At 55.7% G+C, this 16,850-nt stretch overlaps 2 protein-coding genes across 7 annotated transcripts in view; one reads left to right on the top strand and one right to left on the bottom strand.

Annotated features, from left to right (window-relative positions):
• The first annotated feature begins 705 nt into the window (after window positions 1-705).
• BRF2 (BRF2 general transcription factor IIIB subunit) lies at window positions 706-6,453 on the top strand. Of its 2 annotated transcripts, XM_005563056.5 has the most exons (4): window positions 706-952; window positions 1,925-1,984; window positions 3,108-3,429; window positions 5,121-6,453. In XM_005563056.5, exons 1-4 carry the CDS (start codon window positions 799-801, stop codon window positions 5,842-5,844), a joined length of 1,260 nt encoding a protein of 419 aa, XP_005563113.3. In that variant the 5' UTR covers window positions 706-798; the 3' UTR covers window positions 5,845-6,453. The 2 variants fall into 2 exon arrangements, with proteins under 2 accessions (XP_005563113.3, XP_073854671.1); XM_073998570.1 differs by lacking the exons at window positions 706-952; window positions 3,108-3,429.
• ADGRA2 (adhesion G protein-coupled receptor A2) overlaps window positions 6,361-16,850 on the bottom strand; it is a 46,155-nt gene continuing 35,665 nt past the window's right edge. For 2 of the 5 annotated variants that reach the window (XM_005563058.4, XM_045398150.2), the window contains 10 exons: window positions 16,442-16,591; window positions 16,151-16,312; window positions 14,828-15,052; window positions 14,459-14,675; window positions 12,401-12,609; window positions 11,267-11,394; window positions 10,717-10,840; window positions 10,077-10,222; window positions 9,494-9,583; window positions 6,361-9,257 (listed from right to left, as the gene is read on the bottom strand). In XM_005563058.4, the coding sequence (XP_005563115.3) occupies window positions 7,982-9,257; window positions 9,494-9,583; window positions 10,077-10,222; window positions 10,717-10,840; window positions 11,267-11,394; window positions 12,401-12,609; window positions 14,459-14,675; window positions 14,828-15,052; window positions 16,151-16,312; window positions 16,442-16,591 (2,727 nt within the window). In that variant the 3' untranslated portion in view covers window positions 6,361-7,981. Of the gene's footprint in view, window positions 9,258-9,493; window positions 9,584-10,076; window positions 10,223-10,716; window positions 10,841-11,266; window positions 11,395-12,400; window positions 12,610-14,458; window positions 14,676-14,827; window positions 15,053-16,150; window positions 16,313-16,441; window positions 16,592-16,850 lie in introns of those variants that run through there. The other 3 variants (XM_073998568.1, XM_045398148.2, XR_012416358.1) reach the window with 3 other exon arrangements.

Raw genomic sequence — 16,850 nt, 5'->3', positions numbered from 1 at the left:
AGCTCAGGTGATCCACCTGCCTCGGCCTCCCAAAGTGCTGGGATTACAGGCGTGAGCCACCACGCCCGGCTAGCTCAAGGTTTTTTTTAAGGAACATCTGAATCCGCGTGCTTGCACTCCTCCAGGTTGCCAAAAGCTCCATCACTCCACATTCGTTCACTCCAAACTCCTTTAGACATTCCTGCCTGGCCTCCAAAAGCATTTGGGTTTGCCACTCCGGATTTTATTTCAACTTCCTCATTTTACAGTTGAGAAAAACAGGAGGTAAAGAGAGGAAGGTACCTGCTTTAGGAAGCAGCTCTGGAAAGCAGAACACAGTTTCCTGCTCTCGCTCTCTCTCCACTACTCTCCCTTTAAAAAATATACTTTCTTCTATGGCCAAATTAAACATTCATTACCAACCTGCGATTGCCTTAGGACTTTAAAAGGAGGGTTGTTCAGGGGTGACAACAATCTCCTGTCTATTATACGTGTCCATGTAGGCAGAAACCTACCCAAATTCAAGCCCCAGTCTGGGTCCCAAAAACTAACTACACAGAGCAGGGAAACCAGAGAGCTACAGTTCAGACCAGGAACCTCCTCTCCTAGCTCACGTTTCTACCCGAGCCCGCGGAGGAACCGACCGGAAGTGGCGCTCAGCCTCCCCGCGGAGGGAACCGCCTATCCCGCCGTGGCGCTGGCCGGAAGACGAAGGTGCAACCCTCTGAAGGGTCCCCTCCTACTTTTTGCTGCCGCACGGTTGCTGTTGCAGACGCAGGAGTCTCCGAAGGCTTCCGCGGCTTTGGGGCCGGTTGTGAGATGCCAGGCAGAGGCCGCTGCCCTGACTGCGGCTCCACGGAGCTGGTGGAAGACTCACACTATTCGCAGAGCCAGCTGGTGTGCTCCGACTGCGGCTGCGTGGTCACCGAGGGGGTCCTGACCACTACCTTCAGCGACGAGGGCAATCTCCGAGGTACTTGTGGCCCTGGGGACAGCCTGGGGCGGTGGAGGGATTAACATCAGATTCCTTTTGTCTCCCCGCTCCCCCCGCATACTCCTAACTGTAACGCGCACTCCTAATATGAGAGAAAATGACCTAAAGTGAGCGAGGGAGCCGAAGGAGATGGGGGCTGCCATTCATCTGTGTTTTTCCAGCACTTAGTGTAGGGCATAGATGGAGAGGGTAATAAATGTTGAGTAAGTGACACAGAAAGTTCCACTCATCTTGCCATATCTGGTCATTGTGGAAGGATTGCCGATATGATTATAGCATGTATTATTACCCTGAAATAGTTTTAAGCACAAACTGGAAAAACATTACTTTGCTTTGCTTTCCAAGTTTCTGACCATGGCAGCCCTCAAAATCTGCAGCCATTGTCTGGGTGGAGTGGCTTAAGCCTGTAATCCCAGCGCTTTGGGAGGCAGAGCCGAGAGGAATGCTTGAGCCCAGGAGTTCAAGACCAGCCTCGGCAACGTAACGAGATACTTGCCTAAAAAAAAAAAATTAAGAATTAGCCAGGTGTGGTGGCATACACCTGTAATCCCAGCTACCCAGGAGTCTGAGTTAGGAGGCCTGCTTGAGCCTGGGAATTGAAGGCTGCCGTGAGCTATGATTGCACCACTGCACTCCAGCCTGGGCTATAGAGGGAGACTCCTTAAACAAACAACAAAAAAAAATCTGCTACTAGAAAAATTGCCTGTATGGAATGTACTGGAAGGATGACTGGAAATTTGGAACACTTGGAGCTGCTTTAGTGCAGTCCTCACCTTTCCCAGTCTCTGTGTATTCGGAACCGCTTGTAGACAGAAAATCAGATGGGGCCTTTAACTGTGCAGCAGCAGATGCTCAATGATTTGAATTCTGCGTCCTGGTTTTGTGTGGTGGGAGGGCAGGGGTCTGATGTATAAAGGCTAAGCACACTATTTGTTGTTTATTATTTTACAGAGGTAACATATTCCCGAAGCACAGGGGAAAATGAACAAATTAGTCGCAGCCAGCAACGAGGTGAGAATTGACCTTTTACAACACAGTAGCTTTAAAGAAAACTATCCTAGGCTGGGTGCTGTGGCTCACGCCTGTAATCTTGTAATCTCAGCACTTTGGGAGGCCAAGGCAGGTGGATCACCTGAGGTCAGGAGTTCGAGACCAGCCTGGCAAACATAGCGAAACCCCATCTCTACTAAAAATACAAAAATTAGCTGGGCATGGTGGCTCGTACCTGTAGTCCCAGCTACTTGGGAGGCTGAGGCAGGAGAATCACTTGGACCTGGGAGGTAGAGATTGCAGTGAGCTGAGATTGTGCCACTGCACTGTAGCCTGGGTGACAGAGTGACAGTCTGTCTCAAAAAAATAATAATTAAAAAAAGAAAACTATCCTGGTGGCCTAGTCCAGCTTTTCACTTTTCCTATTTTCAGCATTGCTGGTGTGAGGTAGAGTAGAAGAGAATGGTAATTAGGAATTTAAAATGGGGATGGTGGCTGACACCTGTAATCCCAGACTTTGGGAGGCTGAGACAGGCAGATCGCTTGAGGCCAGGAGTTCAAGACCAGCCTGGCCAACATGGTGAAACCCCGCCTCTACTAAAAATACAAAAATTAGTTGGGCCTGGTGGTGCACACCTGTTATCCCAGCTACTCGGGAGGCTGAGGCAGGAGAATCGCTTGAACCCAAAAGGAGGAGGTTTCAGTGAGCCAAGATGGCACCACTGCACTCCAGCCTGGGCAACTGAGCCAGACTCTGTCTCAGAAAATAAAATAAATGAAATAAAATGAAATAAAATAAAACAGGGATGGTTCTGAGAGAGGCAGCAATTCAGTATAAGGTTTGGGTTTGATCAGATGTATGTTTGAGGTAGCCTTTAAGAGCCTGGATAAAACTGGCTTGGCCCTGAATCAAATCAGCCTGCAAAAACTAGTGGGCTGAAATGTGACTTCTTTACACAGATGTTTTTGTGTCTTTAGAATGACTGTACCAAGTGTCACTCCTGTCTATCCAGAAAGGTACATAATTTGTGCGTCTGATATCTGAGGCAAGTTTAGCAGATCTAAATGAGTCCTAGCAGAATTTTCTAGGAGGTGCCCGATAGCTCCTTTGACCCCTCTAACTTTTGCTGTGGGTTTTTCCTAGGTCTCCGCCGAGTGAGAGACCTTTGTCGAGTTCTGCAGTTGCCACCAACATTTGAGGACACCGCGGTTGCCTACTACCAACAGGCATACCGGCACTCTGGCATCCGAGCAGCCAGGCTGCAAAAGAAGGAGGTGTTGGTTGGGTGCTGCGTCTTAATCACCTGCCGACAGCATAACTGGCCCCTAACAATGGGAGCCATCTGCACGCTGTTGTATGCAGATTTGGATGTGTTTTCTAGCATTTACATGCAGATAGTAAAGCTCCTGGGACTGGATGTGCCATCTCTGTGCTTGGCAGAACTGGTGAAGACCTATTGCAGCAGGTACCTTCCTGGTGGGAGACAGTAGGATGGGATGGAATGGGTCCTTAGACCTGAATCCTTTGACCTTTGGCCATCTCTCTTTTTTTTTTTTTTTTTTCTTGAAACGGAGTCTCGCTCTTGTCACCCAGGCTGGAGTGCAGTGGTGTGATCTCAGCTCACTGCAACCTCCACCTCCTGGGTTCAAGCTATTCTCCTGCCTCAGCCTCCAGAGTAGCTGGGATTACAGGTGCCTGCCACCATGCCCAGCTAATTTTTCTTTCTTTCTTTTTTTTTTTGCATTTTTAGTAGAGACAGGGTTTCACCATGTTGGCCAGGCTGATCTCAAATTCCTGACCTCAGGTGATCCGCCCGCCTTGGCTTCCCAAAGTGCTGGGATTACAGGCGTGAGCCACGCACCCGGCCTTGGCCATCTCTTTTTGACCAAAGATCCATGTAAAAGGATGTGGGAGAAAGATCTTTAGTTTATACTTGTACTAATAAGGTTAATATTGTTTTACATTTTTATAATGCTTTAATTTTCTTCCTTTTTTTCTTTTTTCTTTTTTTTTTTTGAGACCAAATCTTGCTGTGTTGCCCAGGCTGGAGTGTAGTGTCATGATTTTGGCTCACTGCAACCTCCACCTCCCGGGTTCAAGTGATTTTTGTGCCTCAGCCTCCCAAGTAGCTGGGACTATACGGGTGCGTGCCACCATGCCTGGCTAACTTTTTGTTTTTAGTAGAGATGGGGTTTTGCCACGTTGCCCAGGCTGGTCTTGAACTCCTAGGCTCAAGCGATCCACCCATCTCAGCCTCCCAAAGTGCTGGGATTACAAGTGTGAGCCACTGCACCCTGCCAAAGAATGCTATAATTGTCAAACCCCTTTGCCCTCACAGCAACCTAATAATGTGGGGAAAATAGGTCTGAGCCTTGGCACAGGGCTGTTGAGTTGCGCCACTCATGTTATGTGCTCTGTGCGTGGCAGTTCCTAGAGTTGTGCTGTGCCACGGCCTTTGTGGCTGAATGCCCAGCTCCATCTGAGCAGGATCATCTGCAGAGGAAGCTGAAAGGATATTAGTTAATGACAGAACTGGGCTTAGAAGCTAAGCCTTTTCTAGTTTTTTTAAAGACAGAGTCTCATTCTGTCACCCAGCCTGGAGTGCGGTGGCGCCATCATAGCTCGCTGCAGCTGGAATTCCTGGGCTCAAGCGATCTGCCCACCTGATCCTCCCAAAATGCAGATATTACAGGCATGAGCACTGTGCCTGGCTCTTTTCTTGTTTGAAGTAGCTATGTTCTTTTCTTTTTTCTGATAAACAGCGTTAAAAGCAGAGGCTGTTGGTGTCAAATAGCCTTGTATCTGAAGCTTGGTTACCGCTTGGCTGGATGACTATGGGAAAGTTTTTCAACTATACATGCACATAAAATGGTGTACATCCTCGTAGATTAAATGAGAACGTTGTAAAGCACTCAGAATAATGGCGACTGGGAGGCGCCCAATAAATGTTTGCGCTCTCCTGCATCCCTCCGCCTTCCCCTAACAAAGCGGAAGACGCCCTGTTTTCTCTCATAGCCTTTATTAACTTGCTGCCCAGTGAGCTTGAGTATTCCTGAGGGCAGAATAGCTTCCCCATCTTGAGTGGGCTGCCTTTCCTCACCGTGGGAGAGCAGCCCCCGTATCATTAAGATCCAACCCTCATTTTGGTTGTTTCAGCTTCAAACTGTTCCAGGCTTCACCTTCTGTGCCAGCTAAATACGTGGAAGACAAAGAGAAGATGCTGTCTCGAACATTGCAGTTGGTGGAGCTGGCAAACGAGACGTGGCTGGTGACTGGGCGGCATCCCTTGCCTGTCATCACTGCTGCGACTTTCCTGGCTTGGCAGTCGCTGCAGCCTGCAGATCGGCTTTCATGTTCCCTTGCCCGATTTTGTAAATTGGCAAATGTGGACCTGCCCTACCCCGCGTCCTCCCGCCTGCAGGAGCTTCTGGCTGTGCTGCTGCGGATGGCTGAGCAGCTGGCCTGGTTACGAGTTCTGAGACTTGACAAACGGTCTGTGGTGAAGCACATCGGTGACCTTCTCCAGCACCGCCACTCGCTGGTCCGCTTGGCCTTTCGGGATGGGACAGCAGAAGTGGAGACCCGAGGGAAGGAGCCACCGGCGTGGGGACAGGGGCAGAGAGAAGGGGAGGTGGGAAATAATTCCTTAGGTTTGCCCCAGGGGAAGCGGCCAGCCAGTCCTGCCCTTCTCCTGCCACCCTGCATGTTGAAGCCCCCGAAGCGGATCTGCCCTGCACCCCCTGTCTCCACCGTCACTGGAGATGAGAACATTTCTGATAGTGAAATAGAACAGTATTTGCGTACCCCTCAGGAAGTTAGGGACTTTCAGAGGGCCCAGGCTGCTAGACAGGCTGCCACGAGTGTCCCTAACCCTCCCTGATGGATATCCATTGGGAGCACTTCATCCTGTTCTGACAGCTTGATAACAGTCCTGTCATAACCAAGGACGGAAGTGTACACAAGTCCGTAGGTATTGCCTTTCTTGTTTGAAGGAACTAAGATGGGCTCTGCCATTCGTTGGACCCTGGGTCCTGGAGTAAAGTCAGGAGTGCAGGGATGACTGTAGGTAGGAGAGACTCCCATCCCTTGGGGTGGGAGAGCAAGTTGCCTATGTCCATGTTCTGTGAGATGGCTTTCCTCATGGATGGATGGGAAAATGTCAGGCTCTCTGCTGCTGGTTTGAATTGGCCACACTGCTGCTGCTCCTCCTGCAGGCCTGAGGGGGTGTCCCTCTGCTTGTGGAGCAGTTGGCATTCCCAGCAGTATCAGCCCTCAGAGGAGTGGGAACTGAGGAATTCCTGGCCCTACGTCCATTCACAGGCATTGGTGGGTTTGTGTGTGTGGTGTCATGAGATCCTCTGCCTCATAACAAAAGGACAGCGGGTAGACTAAGGCAGTAGCTCAAAGGGCTTTGCAAAATTTTAATATATTAAAACAAGAGGCATCTGCTAGAAAACATTCTATTGTATAAAACCCGAGCTCTTAAAAACATGTTTTCTTTGGCACTTTCATTCCCTCCCTCCCCTTTCCCCAGCGTATTGCAAAAAGCTCTCCAGTGCTAAGGCATTGGCAGGGTGTGTAAACAGCAGCCAGCATATGTGGAAGAATAATACAAAGCTTTTTTTTTTTCTTCTAATATGTCTGTGCAGCAAGCATAAATAGCAGGACCCATCCCAAGGAGTGTGTGTGAGTTTTCCCCTCCCCTGTGTCCTCTGTCACCTTGGTGGTCAGGCCGGGATGATGTGAAGACTGGGAGGGAACCTAGGTCAGACCTTGGTTTCCTGTTGCTCTTCCCAAGACCCAGGGTTCCCTCTGTTTCCATTTGGTCCTGTAGTGAAATGCTGGTGGTTGGTTTTAGGTTGGGGAAAAGATGGGTGCCGGTGTTTAAGAGTAATAAAGGCATAGGCCCCTCATGATCTGCAGGGACGCCAGCCACTGCCTCTGGGCTTGGCTTGGGCTCCTGGGAGTCAGGAAGCTGGTTTGACATTTTGTAGGTTTCTCTCTACTATGGAGCTGGAGAGCAAGTGATTGGGATGGTTCTTCCATCTGGCCTCATGGAGGCAAGGAAGCGCTCTTCCATAGTCTCTTGGTGTTGTAAGGCTGAGACTGGGGAGATGGGTCTTGTAACTGAAAAGTAACTGCTTCTCCAAACACCACCTGCATCTTTATGGGGGCGCCACTGTTTACAGGACTAGCTTTAGGGCATGACTAGATTCTGCCCCAGTTCCACCTGCCCGCTCCCTCTACTCCCCTCAGTTCACCCACAGGCACCTGGCAGTCAGCTGTTGAGGTGCAGGCCTCGGCTTTGTCCCGGTGTGCCACCTCTGAACCCTGCTGTCTGGTTTAAGTACCACTCCTGTGGGAATGGTGAGTTTGTTCCTAGTTGTGCCCGGTTCCCACTCCCCTCCCCCAGGACTGGTTGATGTCTAGAGCTGCCTTTCAAATGGCCCCGCCCTCCCCTCTTGCATAGTTGATCTGAAAAGCAGCACCTTGTGACTTCATATCACCTGCCTCATGTGCCGGGCTGGCTGTCGTGCCAGCCAAACCCCAGAGGAAAAGGGACTTAGGATCTAGGCAGGGGCTGGGCTGAAATCAGTAGAGGGCAGGGAGGAAAGGACACAGTTCCCACGCTCTCATATCTGCTTTGCTGGTGAGGCTGGTGGCCCCCAGTGAGGCCACATGGACAGTAGGCGGTGGTGGGAGTACTTGGGGAGGGTCCACCTGGGCTGTGCTGTGCCCTTTCACACAGACGGAGGCCTTCTCCCTTCCTGGGAGGGCACAGACAGTCCAGACTGCCCCGGGCTGGACGGAAATGTATTATGCATGTTTCTGGGATTGTCTGTCGCTACCCCAGAGGAATGCCCTCTAGGCAAGTGGGGGAACATCTGCCTATGGGCTTCCTCCAGCCATCGGCTCCTCCACCTCCAACCTGCTACTATGCAGACGCCTTCGAGGGCCCTGAGGAGTGGGGGAAGGAGCCGCGTGGCCAGCCCGTTTACCGCGTCGTCCGCCCCACCCTAGACGGTGGTCTCGCTCTTCCAGAGTCCGGTCTTCATGCAGCCGCCGCTGGCCACCTCCGCGCCCATCATGGTGACGTCGTCGTACTTGCCCCCCTTGGGGACGCCGTTCAGGCTGGCAGCGTTGAGCGGGTACGAGCGGCGCTTGCTCTCCTTCTCCAACGCGCCGCCGCCCTTGAGACTGTCGCGGCTGGCACTGCGGCGCTGGCCTGGCCGGCCAGCCTCAGAAAGCGGCGCGGCGCTGGTGTCGCTGCCCTCAGACGGCGTGAGCATGGGTTCGCCTTCCAGCTGTAGGCCGACTCCCGGGCTGTTGCGGCTGCTGCCCAGGTAGCTGTCGGTGGGGCTGTTGTGCAGGCTGCCACTCTCGCTGGACAGCAGCTCGGGCGCCCCGGCTGCGCCCCCGCGCAGGGCCTTGAGCCGGTTCTTGCCGCCGGCCTCCCCGGCGCGGTGCCCCTTGGCCCGGCCCTTGTGCGCCCGACGCCCGTGGTGCACGTTGTTGGGGTGGCGGGGGCCGAGGCTTCCCCGGGGGCCCGCGGCCTCCGGCTCTTCTTCCCCGCAGGCTGCCGCCCCCACCTCACACACCTGACTCTGGGCCAGCTGCAGGTTGGTAAGCTTGCAGGGGCCCAGAGCCAGCGGGTGGCCGCTGCTGCCGCTTGGGGAGGACTTGAGGGAGGGGGGCCCCTCCCCGAACACCGGGGAACCGTCCTCTGCGGCGGCGGCGGCAGGCAGGGCCCGGGGCAGGGCGTGGGGGGCCGAGGGAGAGGCAGGGGGGCAGCAGGCGCGCCACGAGGCTCTCACGTCCCTCCTCCTGGCACAGTGGTGGGTGAAGACGAAGAGGCCCAGAGCGGAGGCTGCTGCTCCGTACAAGCAGCTGCACACCACCCGGGGCAGCCAGCGCTGGGACACGGCCAGAGCCCCGCAGGCCCACATGGCCAAGTACAGGAAGTGCGTGGTCACCAGCGCCCCTAGCTGGACTCCCGGAGAATAGAGGCTGTCACCATCCTCCGGGGGCCCGGGCGTCCCCACTCGAGCGCTCCCAGTAGCAAGAAGGGAACCTGAGTCACTCAGGAGGGGGCCGCTGCCCCTGAGCCTGGTAGAACCCCTAAGCTCCTCCCCTGCCTCCAAGGAGGCCCTGCTGTTGCCCCCCTTCGGCCTCTGTGCCAGAGGACCCCGTAAGCGCAGCCCTGCGCACAGGAAATAGATCCAGGTGATGAGCAGAATCAAAGCCACCGGGATGTAGAAGGCGCCAAGGCTTGGACGCCACACCAGCCAGCAGCTGCAGGAGACACAGAAGCAGTGATGAGGCCAGAGGGCATGGCCGGGATGGGGCTGGGGGCCAGGGTGGTGGGGGAGACAGGATATGGTGAGTGCAGAGACGAGGATGGCTTGGTCAGCATGCATGGGCTTGGGTTGGGTTATGGTTGGGTGGACCTGGCAGGTGGCCCTGCCAGTGGAGTGGAAGGCATCCGGTGTTAGGTAGGTGGGCTTGGGGCAGGAGGGAGGGGTGCTCACTAGGGGCTGTGGTCCCGGTAGTTGTGGATGTTGACTGCAGCCGTGATGCCACAGATAATGAGTGGAATCCCTCCAGCTATCAAATAGAACCTGGAGGGAATGAGGGATTGGGGGTCCCAGAGGTGGGGAAAGGGAAGGGAAGAACCGGGTGTTCAGAGCCCTTTCCTTGGTGTCTCTGTCCCATCGTTTTTCCCCTTTAAATTCTCAGAATTTTTTGCCAGGGATGCAAGGTCCCTGCAGGGACTACTTGGACTTGGCCATGACTGTTCTAAGGGGCAAAGGTCAGAATTGCTCTCTCACCCTAAACAGCGCAGAAGTTAGAGGTGCCACTCAGGTTCCCAGGATCCTTGCTATGACATCTGGAGTCATCTCCTTCCCTGGCTTTGTCATGCCTCAGAAGCCCGCAGGATGTCCCCTACTGCATGGTCTTGTGTGACCTGCTGAGTCTAGGGCCTAGCCTCTCCTGTCTTTGGAGAGTGATCTCCCAGGGACCTTGAACCCACCCTTCACCCACCCTGGGAGGTTTCCTACGCCTGCCTTGGAGTCCCTCCCCAATTGCAAAGCTGGAATTCAAAATATGTACCGGAGCATAGGACTGGGAGCAGGCAGGGCGGGGTCCCCTTCTTGCGGAGGGGGTGCCCTCCAGGTGAGCTCCTTGTGGAACACTCGCGCCTTCACCCCCATCCAGAGCAGCGTGGACAGGGAAGAGTAGTGCAGGGTGATGCCCACCTGCAGGGTCAAGGCACGGAGGCTGGGGACCTGGGGGCTACGACTGGACCCTCCCAGAGCCTCAGCCCTGCTGGTGTCCTCCCAGGCTTCCAGCCTCCTTTCCCCTGCTTTTTTACTTTACCCAGCCCACTCCCCCTACACTCGCCAAGCTTCCATCCCTGCTGCCACCCTCTGCCTCCACCCCAGGGTTCTCTCCCACTGCAGGACTTCCCATGACCCTGATATGGCTATCTGGCTGATCCCCCACCTCCCTATCACTGCAGGTCCCCATTTCCACTTTGAAGCCCATCTCCCCATTCTCTCTGATCTGGTCTTACCCCTACTCTCACTCTCCATGCCCCACCATCCCTGCCTTCCAAGGCTGCCACAGAGGAAGCCATGGAGCTGCGGCCTATGAGCACCAGCCATTTTCTTCCAGTGCATCTCCCCACTCTATGCCTAGGTGCCAGCACTCATCTTGAAGCACCACCCCCCAAGCCCCTTTGCCTGCTTACCGCCTGGCAGACCATCTGGTAATTGGTGAGTGTGATGCCCCCCGCAAAGACGGCAGAGGTCATGGCCATGTGGAAGCAAAGGTTCAGCAGCATGTGCCAGCCCTTCCGGGACACACGGATGGAGCTGCCCGGAAACAGTCTCGAATTAATGACCGTTCAACCCAAGGTCAGGCCCATGGGGTCTCCAGGCCATTGGGAGAGCCACGGGGGGGCAGGCACATATCTGCGTGTGTGCATGGGTGGGAATGTGACAGAGGCCACAGGGCAGGGAGTCCTTAACCCCTCAAAGTGATTCCAACCCCAGAACATTCAAATGGGTGAGAGGCTGAGAAAGTCATGTGGACCTACCTGGGGAAAAAACCCCTGCCAAGTACTCAGTGAGCCCACCCTCCACCCGCGCTGGGAGGTTTCCTACACCTGCCTCGGAGTCCCTCCCCCATTGCAAAGCTGGAATGGAAAGTATGTACCAGAGCACAGGACAGGGAGTGGGCAGGGTGGGGTCCCCTTCCGTGCCTGCCCACCACACCCTCCCTCCTGCAGGAGGGCCCACCTGTGGTTGAGGATGTAGGTGATGATGGTGGCGAAGAGGCAGAGCAGCAGCAGGGCTGTGCAGGGGTATACCACAGGGTGCAGCCCTGCCCCCGCGCCCCCCACCTCCCTGGGAAAGGCGCTCAGCTCCTGGGAAAGGGCAGGAAAGAGGACATGAGGAACATGGACACCTCACTAGGCCCCCAGGCCAGCTTTCCTCTTCCCAGGCCCCTTCAGCCTTGGTCCTGCACTTTGGTGCTTAGTTCATCTGGGCAGGGAGAAAAGTTTCAGGCTTTCCGCTATTAGGAAGCCAGCCCCATGGAGCCAGCTACTGCTGCCCCTTCCCTGCCTCTGGTCCTGCCTTGCTGGGGACTCTTCACACCCCCAGCCTGAAAGACCAGGGATAGGAGAGAGGGAGTAGGTGCTGCCTGTGACCAGCAGCAGGCCTGCAGGACTGGAGAGTGGTGGCACCACGTGCCACAAAGGAGGGGGTGACCAGGAAGGAGAAGGGTTCCCAGATTATTTTTTTCTACTTTGTAAGAATCTGGTCTGGGCTGGGCACGGTGACTCATGCCTATAATCCCAGCACTTTGGGAGGCTGAGGGGGGTGGATCATTTGAGGTCAGGAGTTTGAGACCAGCCTGGCCAACATGGTGAAACCCTGTCTCTACTAAAAATATAAAAAATTAGCCAGGCATGGTGGCACATGCCTGTAATCCCAGCTACTTGGGAGGCTGACTCAGGAGAATCACTTGGACCTAGGAGGCGGAGGTTGCAGTGAGCTGAGATCATGCCACTGCACTCCAGCCTGGCGACAAAGCCAGACTCCGTCTCAAAAAAAAAAAAAAAAAAAAAAAAATCTAGTCTCAGAAAGTGCAGGATGTGAAGGCCAGGCTAGGGAGTTCCAGATCCATCAGATCCATCTATCTGGTTATAGGCATGGAGGCCAGACCTCCCTGCCTGTCTCCTGAAAGATGGAGAGGTGGGAGAGGTCAAAGGGCCATTTCCCCACATCCCGCCAGTCATGGGCCCCAATAGGGGTGCTGTCCTTTCTGTATTTCTCCATGGTCCCAGGTGGTCAGAGTACTCCCACCCCTATTTTCCACCCAGTGCATGTCCCTGCACCCCTCCACCTCTCACCCCACCGCACACCCACCATGAGCACAGCCACGTTGCCCAAGTGCTGGCAGTGCAGGGCACTGACGTTGGGCTGGCTGGAGCGGAGCTGACAGCCCTCTGAGGTCCAGCCCCCGGCCCCCCCGGGCCCCTCCTGGCTCCACCAAGCGGCCACAGGTTCGGCTCCCTCAGCCCAGTGCCGCAGCGAAACGGCCACTGGCTCTGTCAGGTTTCCCACGCCACAGCCACCTACAGAGGGAGAGGGACGTCCACACAGACACTCACAGGGTGTCAGGGAGGTGGGCTAAGCTGGGACTCAGCAGCAGCAGCGGTGGCAGGGTGTGTACTAGGCACCTGCCAGGCAGAGCACAGTGCTGGGCTGGGGGCATGCGGTGAGATGCCAAGGACTGCCTCAGTCTAACGGGGGACCCTGGAGGGGAAGGGGTGCGAATGATGATGGAAAATGTGAGCCCTGGGTGGTGGCCCGCCCTGAGTGCTGGATGAGCAGTGATGTCATGCTTCATGGTGAGGACTCAGGCTTGGGGGCTCGGGGACAAGAACACAGAAGTGCAGATGGAGGGAACACAAGCCAGGTACAGGGAGGAGGGACGCGGGCGGGATGGAGGGAGGACTAGGAGGAGGCGTTCCCAGTGGGAGAGGGGCTCCCGGAGCAGGCCCTGGACTCCACGGACCCCTCACCTACCCACCTCTCCCCACACACTCCCACAGCCCACGCGGCTGCAGACACAGGGCTTTCACCTTCCTCAGGCCACCTTACTTGTCCTTTAAGTCTTAGTGGTTTTCGGGAAAGGCCTCCCTGGCCTCCAACTAGGTTGGGCAGTCCCTCATCCTGTGCCCTCCAAAACACTTCATGCAGCTGCTCACTTATAATGAGCTGCACTTACAATGACTTGTCCACTGCCTGTGCTCTCTGCTGAAGGGTGTGTTCCTCAAGGACACAGCCATAGCTGTCTGTGCACAGGTGTGTCCCAGCTCAGGCACAGTCTGGCACATACCAGATACTCAGTGAGGATGCATGACCTGACAGCAAGAGTCTGCACTAGGAACAGGACGGAACCCAGGGTAGGGCGGCAGCGCCTTCTGGGTGGGCAAAGGGGGTACAGCTGCATTGCTAGGACCCTAGAGGGCTCATGGAGGGAGGCAGACGTCCTGATGATGGGAAATGGCCCAAGACTTTGAAGGGGCTCTCTGATGTGCAAAGTGCAGTTTGCGGAAGGTGAATCTGGTGACGGCATGAGGGATGGACTGAAGGTGGAGGTGCGGGGGCCAGAGATGGGCTGGTGTCAGCGTGGATGGTGAGAGCAACAGTGGAATCACCAACAGAAAGAAGGCAGGTGTGGAGGTTGCTGGTCCCGGGGGAAAGATGGAACGATAAGTGGGGGACTGCAGGTGATCTATCTGCTTTCTGGGTGCCAGGCCCCCAGCTGGGTGGTGAGTCAGACACTCAGTGTCTGCTCATGTTGTTATTCCTCTGCCCTGGTCTCCGCCCTTCCTTGGTGTCTCTGGAACTCCTGATCATCCCTCAAGGCCCATCTGTGTCAGTCCCACCTCCGCCACGACAGCTGGAGCCATGTTGCCTTTTCAGAATGCTGCTCACCTGGGCTGCCTGTGCAGCAGCCGCCTGGAACCTCTCCTGTGGCTGCCCTGGGAGGTTACTTCACCCTCTACTGCTTAGGTGGCCTCTGGGAGCAGGGACCATGGCCTAGATGTTTTTATTCCTTCCAGCACCAACGACAGCGCTGTTTCTAGCAGGCGCCCATTCAGCATTACTTGTCTGCATTGGGCCCGTGGGGTGTGTGTGTGTGTGTGTTGGAGACGGCTGTGCTCGTAGCCCTCTTGAAATTGAACAAATCTGGGATATAGAAGGCAATGTCTTCCTGAACTTTTCTCCTCCGAACCCTTTCTTTATGGGGTATCTCTGCCCTCTGCCCTGTTGGGAAAAGGTGAGGGCCGCAACATCCTGTCGCAGTTCCACTAGGGCACTGGGGGGCTGTGGGCCAGGGAAGGGCAGGATGAAGGGGTACAGGGCAGACACACGAGAGGCAACCTGGGCAGGGCGGGGAGTTCAGTCCCTTACTGGTTCCTGCGAAGATGACGGGGGTGGCCACGCCACGCCTCTTGCCAGGCCCAGCAGCTCCAGGGCGGGAGGCGTTGCTGTGGCTGCGGAACAGGCGGCCATTTCGGAAGACGAGCAGTTGTAGGGTGCAGTCTGGAGGCACCGGGGGAACCAGGGCAGCCGGAAGGGATGAGAACAGACTCGGGGGCAGCTGGATGGAGGCCAGGGCCACGCTATTCTGGGGGGACATAGGAGCTCCTCAGAGACACCAGGACCCCCTAGAGCACTGATGTCTTGCAGCCCCCTCCTCCCATTCCTCTCACTGCCCCCACCAGGTACCTGCATCTGGGTGCCTCCCGTCTCCCACCCCCACCCTCCCCCAGCGCCCACCTTGATGTGGAAGGACGACAGAGAAACATTGGGCCTCCCGGTGGTGCAGCGGAAGCGGAGCTGCTGGTCAGCTGGGGGCTCGGGCTCAGGTCGGGGGTTCTGGCCAGGGCTCCCTGGCTGTGCGCCCGGCACCCCTCCCTCTCTCCTCTGGAAGGCTGTGCAGGTCAGGCCCACGTAGCTGTGCGGCTTGATGAGATAGGCCTCCAATGCCACGTTCCTCGCATTCTGGGGACAGGGACCTTGTCATCCCACCATTTGAGATGGTGGCCTTCTGCTTGGGACTGCACATTCCCTCTCAATGGACCTGCTCAGGCTGTAGTCCTCCCCTTCAATCCTCAGTCTTTTCAAAGCCACCTCTCTCTCTCTCTCTCTTTTTTTTTTTTTTTTTTTTTTTTAGAGGAACAGGTTCTTACTGTGTCACCCAGGCTGGAGTGCAGTGTCACAACCATAGCTCACTGCAGCCCACAAATCCTGGGCTGAAGTGATCCTGCTACCTCAGCCTCCTGAGTATCTGGGACTACAGGCATGCTACCATGCCCATCTAATTAAAAACATTTTTTTTTTTAGAGATAGGGTTTCACCATGTTGCCCAGACTAGTCTCAAACTCCAGGCCTTAAGTGATCCTCCCACCTTGGCCCCCAGAGTAGCTGACACCACAGGCGCATGCCAACACTCCTGGGTAATTTTTGTATTTTTTATAGAGACCAGGTCTCTCTTTGTTGCCCAGGCTGGTCTCCAACTCCTGGCCTCGGGAGATCCTCCCGCCTCGGCCTCCCAAAGTGCTGGGATTACAGGTGGAGCCACTGCACCCAGCCTCTTGCTCACCTCTTAACTATGCCAGTTCCGTTGCCCGACTCAGCTGTAGAGCAGGCTCCATGTCTCGCCCCTTTGCATTGCCCCAAGGGCCTAGCACAGTATCTTGCACATACAGGCATACAGGATGCTCTACTGTGGTTATCGGATTGGAGCCCTCGCCTTCTCTCAGGGAACTTCCATTACTCTTCACTCAATCCCAAGTGCTGTCTGCCCTGCCACCAAGCCCTGCTCCCATCCCTTCTAATCCTTTCACACTTCCTCCTGCTTATTCCCGTCAGGCTGGCCCTTTGGCTCAGTTCCCCACCACGGAGTCTGGCATCACTTTTCCAGGGTCACCGGCCACCTCTCCTAAGCACTGCCCCTGACAACTTGGAAGTGAACCCCACGGCTCAGAACTTTGTCACGTCTGCTGCTCTTGCTAGCTGGGGCACAGCAGGTGCACGCCTGAGAGGGAGCGCCTCCCTCCTCTGTATGCCAGGGTCACCCCCGACGCTGACCCCCATTACCACCGAGATGTGCTGGGCATGAGGACTGAGGGCGGCACCCCCAATGCGCTCCAGGGCGCCCACGATGCGGCTGCAGGCCTTGTCCTCGCGCTGGGCCAGCCACAGCAGGTGCTCATCCACCAGCATCAGGTTGCTGGCCATGTCCACCATCACCTCTACCAGCTGGGGGGACAGGGGAGTTGCTGAGGGCAGGGGCGGGGCTTGGGAGCCAGGGGCTGGAGTGAGAGACAGGCTTGAGCAAATGAGGGATGGGGGCATTTTGCGAGTTCCCGAGGTCCAGCTGAGTCTCACCTCTTTGATCTGGTCGACATAACCCAAAAATTTCTGGATCATCTGAGCCACATAGACTACATCCATCATGTCTGAAAAGCTGGCAGCCTCAGCTGTGTACACGCGCAGCTGGTGAGCCAGCGTCAGCGCATTGGAAGCATTGATGGGCATCTGGAGATTGGGGGAAGACAGAGGATCATCCCGCCTGTTCCTTCTGCCCCTGAACTGCCCCTGGGGACCCTCTGCTCTGTACCAGTGCTCAGTGCCTAGGGACAGGAGTCCAGCCTACTTGCTGGGTCTCATCAAGCTAGGAGGGCCGGGGAGGCTGAGACCATCACTGCCCAAGGCCACCACTGCCAGCACCCCTGGTGTAAGGATAGTGGGACTCTGCTTTTGGTGGTGGTGAGTAAAGGGGCGTGAGGTGTCCGGA

This window comes from Macaca fascicularis, chromosome 8 (genome assembly GCF_037993035.2).
Source record: "Macaca fascicularis isolate 582-1 chromosome 8, T2T-MFA8v1.1".
NCBI lineage: Eukaryota > Metazoa > Chordata > Mammalia > Primates > Cercopithecidae > Macaca > Macaca fascicularis.
Note: the sequence above shows the minus strand (reverse complement) of the source record. Positions and strands in the feature narration are given on the sequence as shown.

What these genes read in the sequence shown, in the direction of transcription:
- BRF2 (XM_005563056.5), top strand. Translation starts at nt 799, where the DNA reads ATGCCAGGCAGAGGCCGCTGCCCTGACTGCGGCTCCACGGAGCTGGTG. An exon ending in TAGTCGCAGCCAGCAACGAG is followed by an intron (nt 1,985 to 3,107) that starts GTGAGAATTGAC and finishes GGTTTTTCCTAG; the next exon opens with GTCTCCGCCGAGTGAGAGAC. An exon ending in GTGAAGACCTATTGCAGCAG is followed by an intron (nt 3,430 to 5,120) that starts GTACCTTCCTGG and finishes TGGTTGTTTCAG; the next exon opens with CTTCAAACTGTTCCAGGCTT.